The 16,709-nt window shown below is 38.1% G+C and overlaps 1 protein-coding gene across 1 annotated transcript in view; it reads left to right on the top strand.

Annotated features, from left to right (window-relative positions):
- The first annotated feature begins 3,464 nt into the window (after positions 1-3,464).
- Positions 3,465-16,709, top strand: part of SLC25A21 (solute carrier family 25 (mitochondrial oxoadipate carrier), member 21) — a 102,821-nt gene continuing 89,576 nt past the window's right edge. Inside the window, exon 1 of the mRNA XM_010132359.1 lies at positions 3,465-3,508. Coding sequence (XP_010130661.1) covers positions 3,480-3,508 — 29 coding nt within the window. The 5' untranslated portion in view covers positions 3,465-3,479. The remainder of the gene's footprint in view (positions 3,509-16,709) is intronic.

Here is a 16,709-nt window from a genome sequence, read left to right as displayed (position 1 = left end):
CTTGGATGATCTATCCATAGCTATGTTAATTACTTTATCATGAAAATGAGGTTGGTAAACAGTAGTCATTACAGTGTGACAAGTTAAAATATGTTGCACCCTGATAGAGCTGTTCAGCAAATGAGATTTTCATAGTGCTAATTGAATTTGTCACAAAGCTGATGAACATTAGCTAAAGAAAGAGCAATATATTTTATTTTATTGAGCACATCTCAGAGTGCTTGTAATTTAGCAGGGCCACCACACTTTCTGGGCAGGCTATCAAGGAGGATGTTGTAATGATTTGCATGACTACTATAGTAGATGGAAAAATGTAGCTTGTGTTTGTAGCTGTTCCATTAGTATCTTGCACAGCGTGCGCTCCTTTGGTGCTCTTCAGAGAGCTGTGTCATAATCCCAGCATCTTTTGAAGAGTTCTGTCTGGTGGCATCGAGTAACTATACACCGTTTAAAGCCTAACGCGTAATTAAATGATGAGACAAAGGAAAGACTGAGGAAGGCAGATAACCAATAGAATCCTGAAGTTATCAAAACAGAGCTCTTGCCAAGGACCTTGGAATTCATCTGATTCAGTTGCTGGAAAAATGCCTGAATTAAAAATTACACTATGAGGACCAAGAAAATAGAGCCAAATTCTGGCACTGTATGGTTTTCTCCCAAAATGGACATTAATGCTGCAAAAACAGAATAGAGTGAACAACCCCTGGCCCCATGCTTGGCCCCCTACTGTAGGCTCTATCTGCCAAAATGAGATGGAATAGAAGATCAAAAACGGGGGGGAGAGGGGAGGAGAAGTTGGAAAAGGAGGGTGGTTGGAAAGGAAAAGGCTCAGAGGCTCTGCCCCCTGCCAGCACCGAAACACTCGACTGCAGCTCCGCTTGCAGAGCACCTGTTGGCAGCTCTTGGAGCGGTTTATAGATTTTGGGACAGAATCAGGAGAGAAAACTTACAGTCTGTGCTCTCTTATGTGACATGTGATTTGGCCTTATTTTAGTAAAAGAGTAAAAGTCATTCCTGGGCAATAACTGCAGCAATAAATATACCTGTTCAGAAATAATGACGACAGCTTTTGCTTTCTAGAAAAAAGTACAAGAAATATTAAATTGCATGATTTTTAATGACTTGCCATACTACTAATATTAATGCTGGATGGTTGGTATCACCGATGTTGTCTTTTATCCTGAACTAAAAAACAAAACGACGTTGCATGGGTTGGAAAGAAAATACAACAAAGCAATGGTCATAAATATTAACTTGATACTATCGTCCACACGCAGAGGCAGGAAGCTCGGTGTAGCGGGTTATCTGGCCAGTTGTATGTTTTGCAAGCTCCGTACATTAGAGTGGAATGATAGAAAAGTAGGAAAATTGTGTACGTTAAGTTAGTACTCTCAGCAAGTATTTTATGTCAAAAGTTCAGTTTAACTGTTTTAAAATCTTCATTAACTTTCATGTAAACTCCTGTTCAAATGCATTTATTGAGAATTTTAGCATTACAGTTTAAGTCCTCCTGACACTACCTCTAAAGATTGTGTTTGTGTACAAAAACTTTTGAAGTCCTTGGTTGCTATCTAAATAGATGATTTTTCCATAAAACAAATATGTAACAATTATCAGTAATATATGTATTTGATGTGTAAGGCATATTAAGGAGAAAATAAGTGGTTATTTTTAAACATAAGTATTTATTATAGTCTGAGCTAAAAACGTTCTTGTTTTTGCAGTCTCCTTTGACAATAATGAGGATCTTCCCTCTGCTAACACTTTGGTTCAGTGTAAAAGGCTTACTTAGACAAACACTTGCATTACTCAGAAAGTTTGGATAAAGTTGAAGTAGAGAGTAGGTAATGTTTTGGAATTTAATCCTTTCTTGTATAAATTTAAAAACCCCCATGGTTTTCCTGTTCTGCTTGAAACACTAAACTTATTACTTCTAAAATAATTGAAATTTGAAACTTTAAGCCTTCCTTAGAGTTATATTCCATAATGAAAAAAAGAACTTAAGTTTTTGACGCTGCAACTTGCACTCCCCAGGCAGAGCCTGGTTCCTGCATGAAGCCCACCAAGAGTCTTTCTCCAAGTTTGCCAAAAGAAAAGGGCCAAAAGGCAAATTCCATTAGTTCAAGTGTGTGTATGTGGAACATTTGAAAATGAGATTTTCACTTTGTAATAATTTCTTTGCCTTGCTTAGAAAGAGAAAGTAGAGGAGCCTAGCGCGTAATAAATTGCCTTAGGACTATTTGTTTTAGTGACACCTGAGCTCAGTCTTATTTTGTGCCATTAAAATAAGAGGACAGGATCTGGACCTTAAGACAGTGGTATCTGATCAGGGAGAGCTTCCAGTGGAACATAAGTATGTGCTTAATTTCAGTGGGACTGTGGTATGCCTGAAGAAGGGGATTTGCAGATATTTTAACTTGAGTAAGAATGCTTTCCTGAATCGGGACTTTTAGTAGTTTAGCTGTGAATCACCCAAAGACCCATTCTGTAGTGCAAAAGGGTTGTAATTATATTTGCTATAATAAAGAATAGATGTATTCAGGCATTACAGTAAGTATAGTCTTCACAAACTGTTTTTGCATGTTGTAGCAATAAATTTATTTTCCCAGGAGAAACAGAAACCGTGAATGTTTAAGAGTCCTAATAAATTGGGGCACAGGAAACTCAAAAACGCGATGAACTAGTATCTCGGACATACAGATACATATTTTCACAGCATTTCAAAGTCCTTTAATATTTGTGTAGTTGGTTTTATTATCTCTGCATATTAACTGATCTCAAAAAGACACTTTTTCTGTGATCCTGATAAATACGTCTTTTTATTGTGTGTTTGCTGTTTGGAATGGGGATAATACATGAAATGGATAGAGGAGTAGGCAAGCCTAGAACATCTGAGCAAATACAGAGAAGTTCTGAAAGTTCTTCCTAGGTGAAGTATGCCAGGGAGCATGGGCAAAGTGTGGGTGGTTAACTTCTGAACTTCTTAGGTGAGTGGAGAAAGGTAACAGAACCAACTTTGAAGTCAGGGCTGGCAGGTGCAGTCAGGATCTTCCAAATCTCCTCTTTCTTGGCATTCCTCCTATTCACACCCTCGATTCTTGGGCATGGAAACTCCCCAACGTGTGAATTTAAGTGCTCGTGATGAGCAGTGGCACAGGAAGGGGAAAAGCCAGGACTACGCATCACCATCAGCACAGAGCAGGAGAGGGTGAACCAGTAAGGCTGCAGCTCGGATCACCAGCTCAGGAATCAGCTGTCATCTTAACATCCAGTTCATCAAGCCACCAGCGCTGTCATGCATAATACCAGTGTCCTTAGGGATTAGTCTTACGTGACAAAGCAGCCAGTGCCAACCTGAGCTCCCTTCCTTCACTACTTTCAGCAAGATTTAATGTCAGTGAAAATTAAACTACTATTTGTACAAATGTTCATTAGGCCTTTTTTCTTATTATTTTATAGGTCTCGTAGAAATTTGCCTGATGCATCCCCTCGATGTAGTGAAAACAAGGTAAGATTCTGCTTGAACAGGTTTTGTTGACACTGGAAGATCTCTGAATTAGGAGCTGTCAAAAACTAAAACGCTAGAACTGCTCCAAGTAAGATAACTTGTGCCTTTAATGGCATTTATATTTACTTAGCTCTATCTACAGTATTTGACGGATGGAATTTGAACAACATGACACATTTCTGATCAGAGGTCACCTAAAGGTGTTAAATCTATTTTATGACCTGTAGTTTTAATGTGGTAACAAAATCCCATAACATGGAGAGGGCTGCAGTTAAATTCACTTACTATGGTATATGTAGCATCTGCAGTAATGCTTTTGTATGTAATTGGGAAATATCATATTGCCTCTGAAATAATTTTTACATATTTTTGATAAAAGTACTAAACACCTTAGTTCTGTATTGTCTACGTAAGCTAAGTAACTTCATGCTTCTACCTTTATTATCTTTTTTTTCTGTCCCTGTTTTCTTTTCTGAATATTTGTGCTTATGTGAGTATAAATGACTAAGTGATCAGGAAAATTTGGTCGAATGAGGTTTTTAATGTTGATTATTGAGATGGAAAAAGAATACTTGTGTTTCTAGTTTCTGGAATATCTTTTTGCGTTTCTATGCTTTTAAGTTTTCGTATCAATTCATAAGTCAGTGTTACCATACATGAAAAGCAAACTAGAAAGCAACATGCAGTAAGGAGAAAACTTTTCATGCCACGTGTGTTTCATGTAATGCCAGTAGTTACCAAGTAGTGCTGCTCCTGGAGCTCTATCTAGGTGTCAATCATGCAGGCAGAAAAGCTTCACTAGGTGAATCAGCCCCAAACGACTGATGAGGACAGCCGTGGTATCTGCAATATGCGTGATTCTGTCAGTTATGACTTGAGATTCTAGTTCCACTTAGGCAATGCGTAAGCTCATTACAGAATTGGGTTTGGCTTCTGTTTAAATCACGTTCTGATGTTTGCCTAAGGCCTTGAGAGACACTTTCCTGCAGCTTGTGTTTTGCCGGAGGAGGCTATCTGTCTGCGGTCACTGCCCAGCACCAGCGGATGGTAACGCAAGCTGTGTCTGCATTAACTGCTGCCGAGGCGCTGTAGGTACCCCTGAGGGCTTGGAGTTGTCTCAGGCAATTCTTCTGTGTGCCCTCCTAATGTGGAATATGTTGATTCATATAGAGACAATACATCTGGTAGTTTCAAGTGTCCTCTCTGCCCCTCCAGGTTCACCTGAGACCATATATATCATAAAAAGCATTAGTTGTGTGTCTGTTCTGATAAACTGGCAATCAAGAGATGTATTTTCAGCTTTCTGATAGAAACCACACATACAGCGGACTCCCAGAATACAAGGACAGATTTACTCGTTTCTTACCCAGTTTTTACTGGTTTTGTCTTACTTTTAGTATTGAAAATGCTCACCAGATCTGAGATCCGGAAATGGAAAGCGTTAAAGAGTGTATGGAGATGTTTGTGAAGCTGTATCAATATTTAAAAAAAATAGAATAAAAATTAGGAACCCTTTAAATGCAAAATCTGAGTCCATAAAGAGTGGAATTAAGGAAGAAAGCAGGAAAAAATGAGGTGAGCAAGAGAAATCAGATTATGGATCATGGTGAAACCAAGGGGCTGCATCAAGTAAAAAAGCCCATAAGCAAATTTGTTCATTTGAAGAAATTTCAAGGGAAGTGGAGTTAACTCTTCCATTGAGTTAACTGCAACTCTTTGCCGAAGTGGGCACCACCCAAATGATAGTTTTTCTGTGTTTTGTTGATGCAGGTGTATTTGGAGGTATTACACAGATTTTGCAGTAACTTTTCTGCTGATCTTAGCAGGTGTTAGTACTTGAAAATACTTATGTTGTGAAAGCCAATGACAAAACCAAGAATAGAATATCCTTTGATCTCACCCAGCATTTCATTCCATGTTCCTAATATCGTGCCACTTCCTTTCATTTTCTAATGGTCCAAATTTACTGTAGCAGATTAATTCTTTGATGGCCTTGGAGAAATTCAAATGAAACATTGTTTTTTAATTCTGACCTTTGGATTTAGAATGTTTTCTAATACATTTTTATTTACTTTTTCCTTTGTTGCAGAGCCTTTAGGAACTGCACTTACTCTTTTCCAACTTGGTATTGATAATCTGTCATTTCCTAATCACTTCCAGCTATTACAGTTTTTGGGGGGGTTTTGGGGGGGTTTTCCTTATGGTTAGGTGAAAGGATGTATAAAAGCACCATTTATCGCTTGATTTTTATGGTGCTTTGAGTTTCCTGCCTTTTTTTCTATAAAGTGTGTGTTTGGTGGAAAGAGTCCCATGGCCTTTTCAAATCAGCAGAATCTTTGATCAAAGTTAACATTCTGAGGGAGTTTAGGGAGGATGCTAAAGGCTCACATCTAGTGCAGTAGTGGCTTAGCATCTTTTCTTCGTTGATTTTTTGTGTTTGTGTATGTTTTTAATAAAAAGTTGGAAACAAGGAAGTTCCTCTCAGAAATAATTTTGAAACCCTGCAAAATAGTTTGGCTCTTTCGTGACAACATTTTGCAATATCATTTCTGTGTTTAGTAATTTTGTATTATTCTCCAGTAACAATGCAAGACTTGCTTATCTCCTTACATCAAGGGAGGAACAATATATGAATAAATTTATATTTATAAACTATAGACAAGCCAAATGCTTAGTGGAGTGTTTCTCGCTAAACGTACTTTTGAAAATAATTTTATTTTGTTGTCTATTACAACACCAAAGGTCACTACTTTAAGAATTTCATGTGAGTGATGATAGATAGATGGAGGTAACTATGATCCGTAGTTCTAGCTCTATGAATCCCACTTATTCTTTGAATTAAAGCTCTTTTCTCAATTATAAGATATAATGATATAGTTGCTGATGAGAGACTATTAAAAAAAGTGCGCTAAACTTTAAATGTCTCAGTATAGGACTCTGTTAGCAGTTTTATTTATCAGTTACCCTTATGATGAATTTAGTCGTCTGTAGACTAAATAAAGTACTGAATCTCTGTTCTCATCCTCCTAAATACAAATTTTACGGAATTTGGTAAAGGTTTATATGTCAGCAGTGGAAGGTAAGAATCTTCTGGTACAGTCTGTCCAGTCAAGACATTGCAGGTCTAATTTTTATTTAAGAAACCTAGGTGATCTTTCTTAGCCGGAAAGTAAGGAGAAAATGGTCTTAGTCTGGATAAAGAATTGGTTTTGCTTAATTTGGACCCTTCTCTGGGTCTTGAGTGTAGCAGGCTGTAATGTCATTTTCATCCATCAGACTTACCAAAGGATGACAAAAGGGTGTGCTAGATCATGATATGTCGGACAAAATGTTGTCAAATACATTACTTCAAAATTAAAAATAGTAAAGTGCTTTTCCAGGTAGAGTTTATCCTTTATGTCCTATTGGCATATGTTTTGGCTTAAGCAAATGTACAAAATTGAGAACTTAATAATATTTTATTGTTGGAAAATTAATACTTGTGCCACAGCTCACAGGTGTGGTTGGTGAGTGAAAGGGAGAAAATCACAGTCTGAAGTCAAGGAATTGCTGATGTTTGAGGGATCAGTCAGCTCACTGATAACTGGAGAGTGTTACTGTGGCCTGTCTGATGGCTCCAGGTTATGTTCTGATATAGTCCTATAGCCCTGAACAGCTTGACTTTTCAGAAAAATGCCTCTTTTTTTTTTTTTTTTTTATTTCCCTAGTGCTGAGTTGCTGGCATAAAACTGACATTTTCAGGAGGCTGATAACTTCCAAACTTCATGTGTTAACATACAATTTCCCTTGCTATTACATTTTCGCTCCTCAAAAAATGCATGTGAACAAGGGCAGTATTGCAAAATTAAAACTACGACTAGGAATCAGTTTTGGCTAATATTTCCTGAGGTTTATAAGTTGATTGCCTTTACGGGTGATTTCTCTGTTTCATTGATTATCACCAATACTCATACAGTTGAATTTCAGCAACTCCTCTGTTCTTGAAAACAAATTTCAAAGCTGTCTGTGCAATTAGTCATACAAACCGTGAAACGTATATTGAAGTGGAAATAGTAATTTTGGATGTGACTTGGTATTGTGTGGTTAAGAAATAGAAACCATACTTTGTAACTTTATTTAACAGTTGTCTACATGACAGAATTTAATGGAAAACACATATGAAGAAATGTGTGATTCAGTGATTTCAAATAATAGAGAAAAAATAACAGGGCATCGCCAAAAACGTTCAAATACGTAATACATCTGAAAAGATTTGTGTCTGAAAGTCCTGTGAACAGGAAAAATGTTATGTGGATTAGATGAATCATCTACTTACCTCTTTCATTTTGGCAGTAGTTTGACATCACTATATATTTTGAGACAAATATTTGAAAGAAGGTGGTTTCTCTCATGCCAAGCTAACACAAATTTTTGCTCCAGATCTGTGTTGCCTTCAGTGGAGATAGATTAGTTCATACCACTTGAGAATGAGGGGTTTTTTTACTTCCAAACAATGTGTTCAAAGAGTGATAAATGTTATCATCTAAAGTACTTAGAGGAAGTCTAGTTTGTTGTTTTGTCAGGGTAACTTACGTCCTAACAAATGAAACATATATTCAGTGGGCAGTGTTTTAATACTTCCCTGGTTAATTTAAATAATGACAGTGTCATATGATTTTAAATTGTTTTGCTCTTTATTTAAACAGTCATATTTTCAAACATAATTGTGTCTTTGTAACACATTGGGATCATAGAATCATAGAATGGTGTGGGTTGGAAGGGACCTTAAAGACCATCTAGTTCCAACTTCTCCGCCATGGGCAGGGACGCCTTCCATTAGACCAAGTTGCTCAGGGATTGGTGTGCAGTTTGGAAGGCAACGCCTCGGAGAGACCACAGAGACATCCTTTGATAAGCATTTTCTGCAATTTCTCGGGAGAGTCAGTTAATTAGCACAGCTTGTTTTCCTAATCAACCTGTTTGACCTCCTCGGGTTTTGTTCTTTAAAGCTGTTTCTCGCCTTTGACAGGGTCTGGGTAAGATGCAGGCCGTGTTGCTTCTACTTTAACCACTTTTTACACAGTTCAGTGATAGATCAGAATCTTCATGTGAACTGACTTTCCATTTTATGTGTGACCCAGAATATCCACATTAAAAATATGGGGCAAATAATTCACCTTAGAAATGTTGGAGAAAGTCATGATAGAGATTTTATGGCTTACCACTCTTTCTGCAAAAATCTAGACCAACATCGTGGATCTGAAGCCCCAAATTTAGAGAATAATTTGGGCTCTAAGTCCAGATTTGGCCTCTGCATTACAGACCCATTTCTAGTTAGCAACTATTCTGCTGATTTGTGTTTATCCATTTTCTTCCTTTGTTCTAGTTCTGTCATTTTGGTCTTATTAAAAAAATTCAGCTTACTACATGTGTTTCCGATCTCATTCCATCTGTTGTTTTGCAAGAGCTACTTCCTTTATATCATTAATTCCTCTTTGATTTCTGGTCTTTTTTGTTTGAGTGAGCAGTAGTGGGGCATGTGTCTGAAAAACATTGGTTTGAGGAAGAGTTCATTGTCCTTGTACCATGTTACCGCTTCCAAATGACCATAGCTTACTTGGTTTGCATCAGACCATGTTAAATTCATGTCACTTGATGCAAACTGCTCTAGTTAGACTTGTAAGAATTTTAAGCAGAAGCTTGTCTTCCTGTCCTGGGAAAGTTATCAGTATACCAAACAGTTCTGTATTGCAATGAACAGTTTGAACTCTCGGAAGACTGTTAGAAAAACAATGAGGTTTGGCCAATGAAACTCTTCATTGAATTAGTTTTGATTTTTGAAAGTTTTCGCTTCCCTTTCTTTTTTCTTTTCAACTCCTTTTAAAGAATTTTGAACTTGGAAAACAGAAGTTTGGGTTGAAAATGTATTAGAACAACATCCATTGTCATCTAAAAGAAGCGTGTAAAAATGTATTGAAACAGATCATTTCCTGAGAAATGGTTTTTTCATTTTCAGGGAAAAATAATCCAGAAAAATAATCCCTGACCAACCCAACTTCAAGTCCTTATTTCAACTAAATGTCAAGGCTTTTCTCTGGGGTTAGTTTTACTTGATTTATCGGTGGCCTTTGGCACAATTGTTCATGGGCTTTTTGTGCCTATTGAAGCTTATACTCGGTTTTTGGCACTTGAATTTAAGCATTGAAATACTTTGAATATTTCCTTACAGATCCAAGTTTTGTATAATAAAAACTTATCACAAGTTTACAATAATTTAGGTGTGGATGTGATCCAAGACTCTATAATTTGCCCTTTGTTTTCCTTCTATGTACAATCTGGTTTAATAAGGGCGCACGGGCTAGTAATTCCTGCTAGATTCCACTTTAAATCCTTCCCTGAATTAAAGAACAGTATTGATGTGCACTGTTAAACAGATGCTTCGATTTGCAATGCTGGTCAAAGTGATTTCTGTTCCTGTGTGCTTTTTGTGTGTTCGTAGGCATACCATATGTATATTTTCTAAAGAGTGTCAAGATCCTTGGGGATAAAAGGAACTGTATAAATGCAGCTTCCTCATCTCCTCATGTGATACTCTGTTATTTGTGATCAAAAGGCAGAACTGCTTAATAATATCCCTACTTCGAATCAGTGAGGGTTTTTGTAAAAACTATAACATATATTGGTTTTTTACTTTAGAATAATTCTGTCCCTCCTTTGATTGAAATTGAGTTTGTGTATCATCAAATCAGACTGCCAGGAATCTCTTTTCTCAATCTTTTCCTTAATTTCCATTAAGCATTCTGCCATTTACTCTGTGTTTTTAATGAATAGTAGATGCTTTTTGAAACAACTGAAATACCATAAAATAATATGATTTCCACTCGACAGCATGGCATGATGATACTATGCTTTGGGTTATGTGTTATCTGTGCTTTTTCACTGGCTGTACAAAAACTGCTCTCAGTTTCTTGAGTAACTCATGAGCTGTAACAGCCTGGAATTTCTAACAGTCACCAAATAAGACATGCTCAAGTTAGAGCAGTAATCTCTATTTACCTTTTGAAGAATCTTCTCCTGGCTTCTGAGGTTGTTAGGTGAATAAAATGAAGTAAATGAATAGTTCAGATGCCTAGTTAGCGATCTATGTATTACAGGGGTGCAGCTGTCCACCCCTTACACTAGAAGAGAAATGGCTCTGTGTGCAGGAAGCAAATGTTGAGACCACCATAGGTGAATTGAGGAGAGGGGCTGTAGCAGATGAAGCGATGAGCTCCTTTTCAGGAGAGGAAGCAAGTGGACAGTCTCCCACAGAGAGCAAAAGAGAAAGAATGCCTGAGCAAGAACTGGGACCAACAAGAGGGAATGTGTGATGATTTTCTTGCACGTTTCCTTCTCAGTCCAGTAGATGCAGAAGGTGTATTTTGGGTTTCTGGAAGGAAGCTGAGTCAGAGTTGATTTGGAGTGGCCTTAGTCTTCTTCAAAATGTAGTGTATGATTTTTGAGTTTTATTTTTGGTGGATCTTCCATATGTCCTTTTACATACCCTAAGCTCAGCTCTGTCTAGTAAAACCCTTACAGATGATTCCTTGTGAGGAGTAAATGGAAATCATGCTAAGAGACTTATTGGATATTATCCATCGTATTCGTGACAATCCTTTTGACAATGGACATTTACAAAATGTAAACAACCATTTTTTTTCTCTTAACTCTCTTATGCTTGTTATTTTGCTTTTCTTTCAGTTTGGACAATGAGTTCATTTCAGTTCCTGTTAATTTACATTTTGCTTTCATTCTTATGCAATCACACAATATTCTTTCTGTGTTTGGACTTCCAGTACGTACAAAGTTCATGTAAACATTTCCTGCAACTACCTGGGCAGAACTTGTAATTTGACAGGAGCCTGAGGGTTTCCCTTCTATAATCTGCATCTATAAATTTACATCTTTTAAAATGAATGTATGCAGACATATTTGGTTGTACTGGTACAGCATCTTCCTTGGTAGAGAAAGTGAAGTTTCTTCATGTTCAAGTTCTCTAGCACTGGAAAAACCTGTGCTTGATTAGCTGTCTCTTCACGATGCAGTTGCATGAGGGAGGTGTGGGTTGTATTTTGTGATTTCATGGGCTGCACATTGTGCCCTTGCAGTTTAAACCAAGAAAGGACTGCATTTTTTCCTTCCTTTTTATCTTAATTTTACTTAATTTCCTTTCATGATGTGAGACTACCAATAACCCTCTTCTAGACAGATTAGGCAAATGTGACAAAAGAGGTCCAAAACTGTAATTACAGGGAAGAACCATGCCACGGGTTGAGATATGACAGAACAACTTTTTTTCATTGCACTGAATGATGGGGAAAGGAAGAAAAGGGAGAGGACCTAGGACTAAATGTCCTCTAAAATGCGCTCATTATACTTTTGGCAGCTTCTCTAGTTAAAACCTACCGAAGAAATAAAAGACAGTGTAGAAACACTTGGATTCTTTTAGTAGTATCTCAAGATTTCTGTGGATAATCAGAGCATTTACATGAGTCAGAAACCATGACTAAATAGTCATGGCAAAAATGAAATTCACTTTGAAACATTTTGGATATGTGGGTCAGCTAACAGATCTGGAAAAACATAGCCATGCTGGTTCAGAAAATACCCTGCAGTGTTATAGCGTGTGCTACGGTTTGTATTTAACACAGTAGATGTGTTTAATTGTTTTATTTAGACTGCTGCAGCCTCACTATATGCCTTTGGATTGCTGTCCAAAAAAAAAAAAAAAGATTAGTATAACTGAAGGTAATGTACCTTTTTTGTGTCATGTATATTGCTTCAGTTCCCCTCATACTCTAAGAATGAGAAAGAAACAACGTTAAGAGTCTTGGTGCTCAGTGTAATGTGGACTATCCTGTAGAGCATTTATGAATCAGATTTATTTATTTTGGACATGGGACATCTATTTGCCTATTCATCTAGTCCTTGTCAATGAGGAATGCTATCAAACTGCTAGTGTTTCATCTGGGGCTGTGCTGGAGGCAGTTCAGACCACTTCAGCAGAACCAGCACTTTAAAATCACAGCCAGTTCCCAAATGAGGTGTTACAGCCTGTGTTCATCATGTCCTGCCTCCTGCCACTGCTGTGCCACCACTCAGAAACCCCCATCCTGGTGCTGAGTTCAGCCGCTTCTCCCTCTCCAAACCACAGCTTTAGTCCAGCCTATTTTAAAGTGTGCCAAGCTCCCTCTAATTTCCTTGGGAGGCTCCGGCAAACCCTAGTGCTTCTCACAGCCAGGGAGTATTTTCTAATGTTCCAGTACTTCCATTATACAATCTCATCCCTCACAACTACCTACATCCCCTTTACTGGACACTGTTCCCCTTTCCCTTTGTTTATTCCCTTTAGACACAGTAGATCCATGGCGTGCCCCCATTTTCTTTTTCCCAAGCCTAGATTACTGTGAGATAGTCAAAGAAGCTCTTTAAATAATCTATTCTCTGTATCGATCCTGTATTTAAAAATATAATGAGTCAAGTGAAACCATGAGGGATAGAGTGGAATGGCAGTGAGAGCGGAAGGCAGAAAGTGGAGGGCTGGGAGGTGAGAAAGTACATGGGATTCTATTTACAGGAAAAATATGTGCCGAAAATAAGTATTTAAGATGGGAATTGGGGAGTGGAAATGAGCAGATGTTAGCACAGTTACAATAGTAGTCTGGAGACAAAGAAATGGGATAGTTTTGAAAATGTATGCATTTTAAAGTAGTATTTTAAATAAGAATTAAGCAGCTGGGAAAGGTTACATAGGCCACGAGCTGGAGGCATCTATGGTGTACATAAGATTTTTTTCAAACAATCTAACAAAGCAGCTGGGTGAGTTATTAACAGATGTTAATGATTTGTCAGCGGTGTAAGACATTAAGATCATATTCGGGGTAGACCATGGTCATGCCTGATTTCTCCATGGACAAAAATTTTGCATTAGACCACTGTCATGCCTGATTTCTAACCATGGATGAATATGCCTAGAATAAAACAAGCAAGGAACCACTTTGTTTAAAAAAAAAATAAAATAATAGGGGGGTAACTATGAAACTATGTTTGCTTTTATTGTATTTGGTCAAGTAGTAAAATGAGTGGGGAGATTTAAGTATAGAAAGTCACTATTTAACATCTTACTTTACAGGAAACAGAAAAGAAATTTTGTACCTTTTTACATTTCTTGTTTTCCTTCCTTGTGTCTGAGCTAGCTTTTAGAAGCTGTGGGTACAAAAGAATAAAGCTGTGTATGTTGGAAGCACAATGTAACTGTAGCAATGCCAATAATTCTCTCAGAGAAGCTGGCCATTAATACTGTATTTAAGCATGTCCTTAAAATAACTGCATTAGGCCAGTAAGTGCCAAGTAAATCTATAAATAAATAAGAAGAGAGATAATATCTTTATGAGCTATGCTTTTTGTATGTTTTCTCGAGCAGATGCATCAGTGTGTATTCTAGGTCTAGAGGGGGTTTTGAGAAACAAGAGTCTTCGTGTTGAGTAGGATGCAAGTAAAATACCATCTCCAAAATAATCTTGGCACAATAGAGCTGTCTTTTGAATTTATTTCTCAGGAGATTAAAGGAAAAAACCCAAGCCTTAAGGAAATATTTGCAAATTTTTAGCTGCTGCAGTGGTGTAGTAAGCTGATGACTCCCTGGTGGGAAGGCAGCGGGTTAGATTGTGCTTTTACAACCTGTGTTGAGCCAGGGGCAGAGCTCAGCAGCACCAGCTGAAGAGCAGCACACAGATGGGGTTGTGCCTCAGAGGTGCTGTACCTTCCTGACTTCCCTTATCCCAGTGATGGATTGTGGATCCATACCAGTTCTGACTTTTCGTAACCAGAGAAGTACTGCCATTCCTTACACCTTTTCATCCATCTCCCTAAATCTGGAGCAGGGACAAAGTGGTTCCTGAGTACCCCTGTGTACTGGCTCCCATGTACATGTCTGCACTGGAGTGGTTAGAAAGTGCTGGAGGTGACCATAGGCACATGGTGCAGCTCAGGTCCGTAACAGAAAGAAGGGAGCTACACTTTCAAGTGCTGATATCCATCTAGCATCTGCCCCAATGTGGCAACTTGGATCGAGATGGTTTCTCCCAGCAGATACGTTGGATGCTTCTTTCTTTAGCACATAAGTGAGCTGAATCAACTCAACCCAAAACATCGGATAAGTGTTAGAGACAGTACAAGGGAGGGAGGAGGACAAGACGAGTGGGAATTGAGTTGGGAAAAGTGCCTGTAGACAGCAGCAGGTCTTTAGATTGTTCTGTTGTCTCATGATACTTTTCCCTGAGTGAGTCAGCTACAAACTGGAAGGATCAAATGAAAAAGTTCTGAGATTGCTAAAGTAGAATACAAATTAGGAAAGGAAAAGAAAAAAGGAAATTTCTTGAAGCTTAGGAAGAAGTGAATGAAGGCACGTCATTTGAAAATGTGCTTCCACAACATTTTAAGCTCATTTCTTTTATGTTTTGTTTGTTTGTTTCCTTGATACTTACACTGCTATACAGTGGCAGTTCAGGGAGCTGGCACCATGGAAAAATGATCAATTAATCATCTTCTGGTTCGGTTTCTTTTTGACCAGCTTAGTTTCCTGAATTGGTTCCTCACCCAATCGTGTTACAGGCAATACCAGGATAAAGAAGTGGACCACCCAGGCAGGTGGCAACCACTAAGCTGTATGCTAAAGGAGTGCGTGAAAAGTGTGTGTGTAGACACTGTCATTAGAGCAGAGTGTATTACTTTTAATCAGGTGAAAGGGTGAACTGACACAAAAGGAGTTAGTCCTGCCCCTGGTTCCTCGCCATCCAACTCCCTTCCCTAGCGTATGTGTGGTCCCTCCATTTCCCTTACGTCAGATCTAGCAATTGCAGAACTGCAGGGAAAATTGGTTCAGCTTGATGATATATCAGCAAATTCAGCTATTAAAAAGTATTTGTGTTCTACTGGCTGCATACTGTCAGATCAGCTCTGTTGGAATGCAAAACTGTGTCCTCACCAAAGAGGTACACATATTTGCCATGTCTGTAAGTTAAATATGAACTTTATTTGTATGATTGCCATGTATTCGATCTTATCAGATAGAACATCATATTTTTATACCTTCTCTAGTCCAGTTAATATTGACAAAAATGTTCCTCTGAGGCATAAGACGAGTTCCACCCCAGGGAGAATAAAAATAATGCAGCAATGTTAGGTAGGTAAACGGCTTTCCTAAATTAGCTGTTGAAAGGTGAATTTTTAAATGAATAGCAGCACATCCTTTTTCTTTTAATATATCCTCTTTTCTCTTCTTCTCTTCTTTCATAAATAAAATTTGATCCCATAGTTAGATGCTTTCACATAGGAGAGGCAAGGACATACTTAACAAGAAGCTTGAGCTCCAGAATCATGGAACCTGGAAATACAGGGAGTATTGTATTGTCCCTGTCATCTCGCCATCCACTGGGCTAATGATCCTCTATTGATCATTGGCAAGGACTAGATATTAGGATGGATGGCCTTCAGATCTTTTGTTGTCTCGTACATAGTATTAGGACAAAAGTAACCGAGTCTAAATTCTCCTGAATATATGTAAGACTGGGAATCAGGTTTTAGGTATCTCAGCAATCAGGTTTTAGGTATCTCAGGAGCATGCTTCATGTAGGTGCTGTAGAGGCAAAATGCCTCCTAACTATATTTACAGTAGATCTCAGTCACTTTCTTGGGTCAAGTCACTTATAAAGGCACATATGGCATAGTTGTCTGTGATAACAGGGTCTGAATTCACTGACCTAGCCAGCCCCTTTCAGTCCACTATTTGATTTGCATAACAAATCATCAGAAAAGTGATAAAAGAATGATGATGAGTGTGTCACGGTCATGTGCACTCGGAGTAGCATGAAAAGCATCTCATCCATTAGAAACAACATTATCCCAGAGAAAATCACACCTTTGGAACAAGGTTAATAGTACTGGATATCTTCAGCCGGCTCTGCTACGGAAGCTACTGTACATGAAACCTTTACCTGGTTAGCCAAACAATATTTTGAGATCAATTAGATGCATTAACGATGCCATTTCTACTCACTCGCTTTGCAGCCTTTCTACAGATGTGTACAACAGATGTGTTTAGAGCTGCTGAAGAGGAAGAGCAAAGTCTTATTCTTGTCTTTTAGCACTATTCTGACAGCTCAGGGGACCTTAAGGGAGATTT

Source organism: Buceros rhinoceros, unplaced genomic scaffold (genome assembly GCF_000710305.1).
Source record: "Buceros rhinoceros silvestris isolate BGI_N320 unplaced genomic scaffold, ASM71030v1 scaffold5173, whole genome shotgun sequence".
NCBI classification, from domain to species: Eukaryota; Metazoa; Chordata; class Aves; order Bucerotiformes; family Bucerotidae; genus Buceros; species Buceros rhinoceros.
The sequence above is the reverse complement of the archived record's forward strand: the minus strand, read 5'-3'. Positions and strand labels throughout refer to the sequence as shown.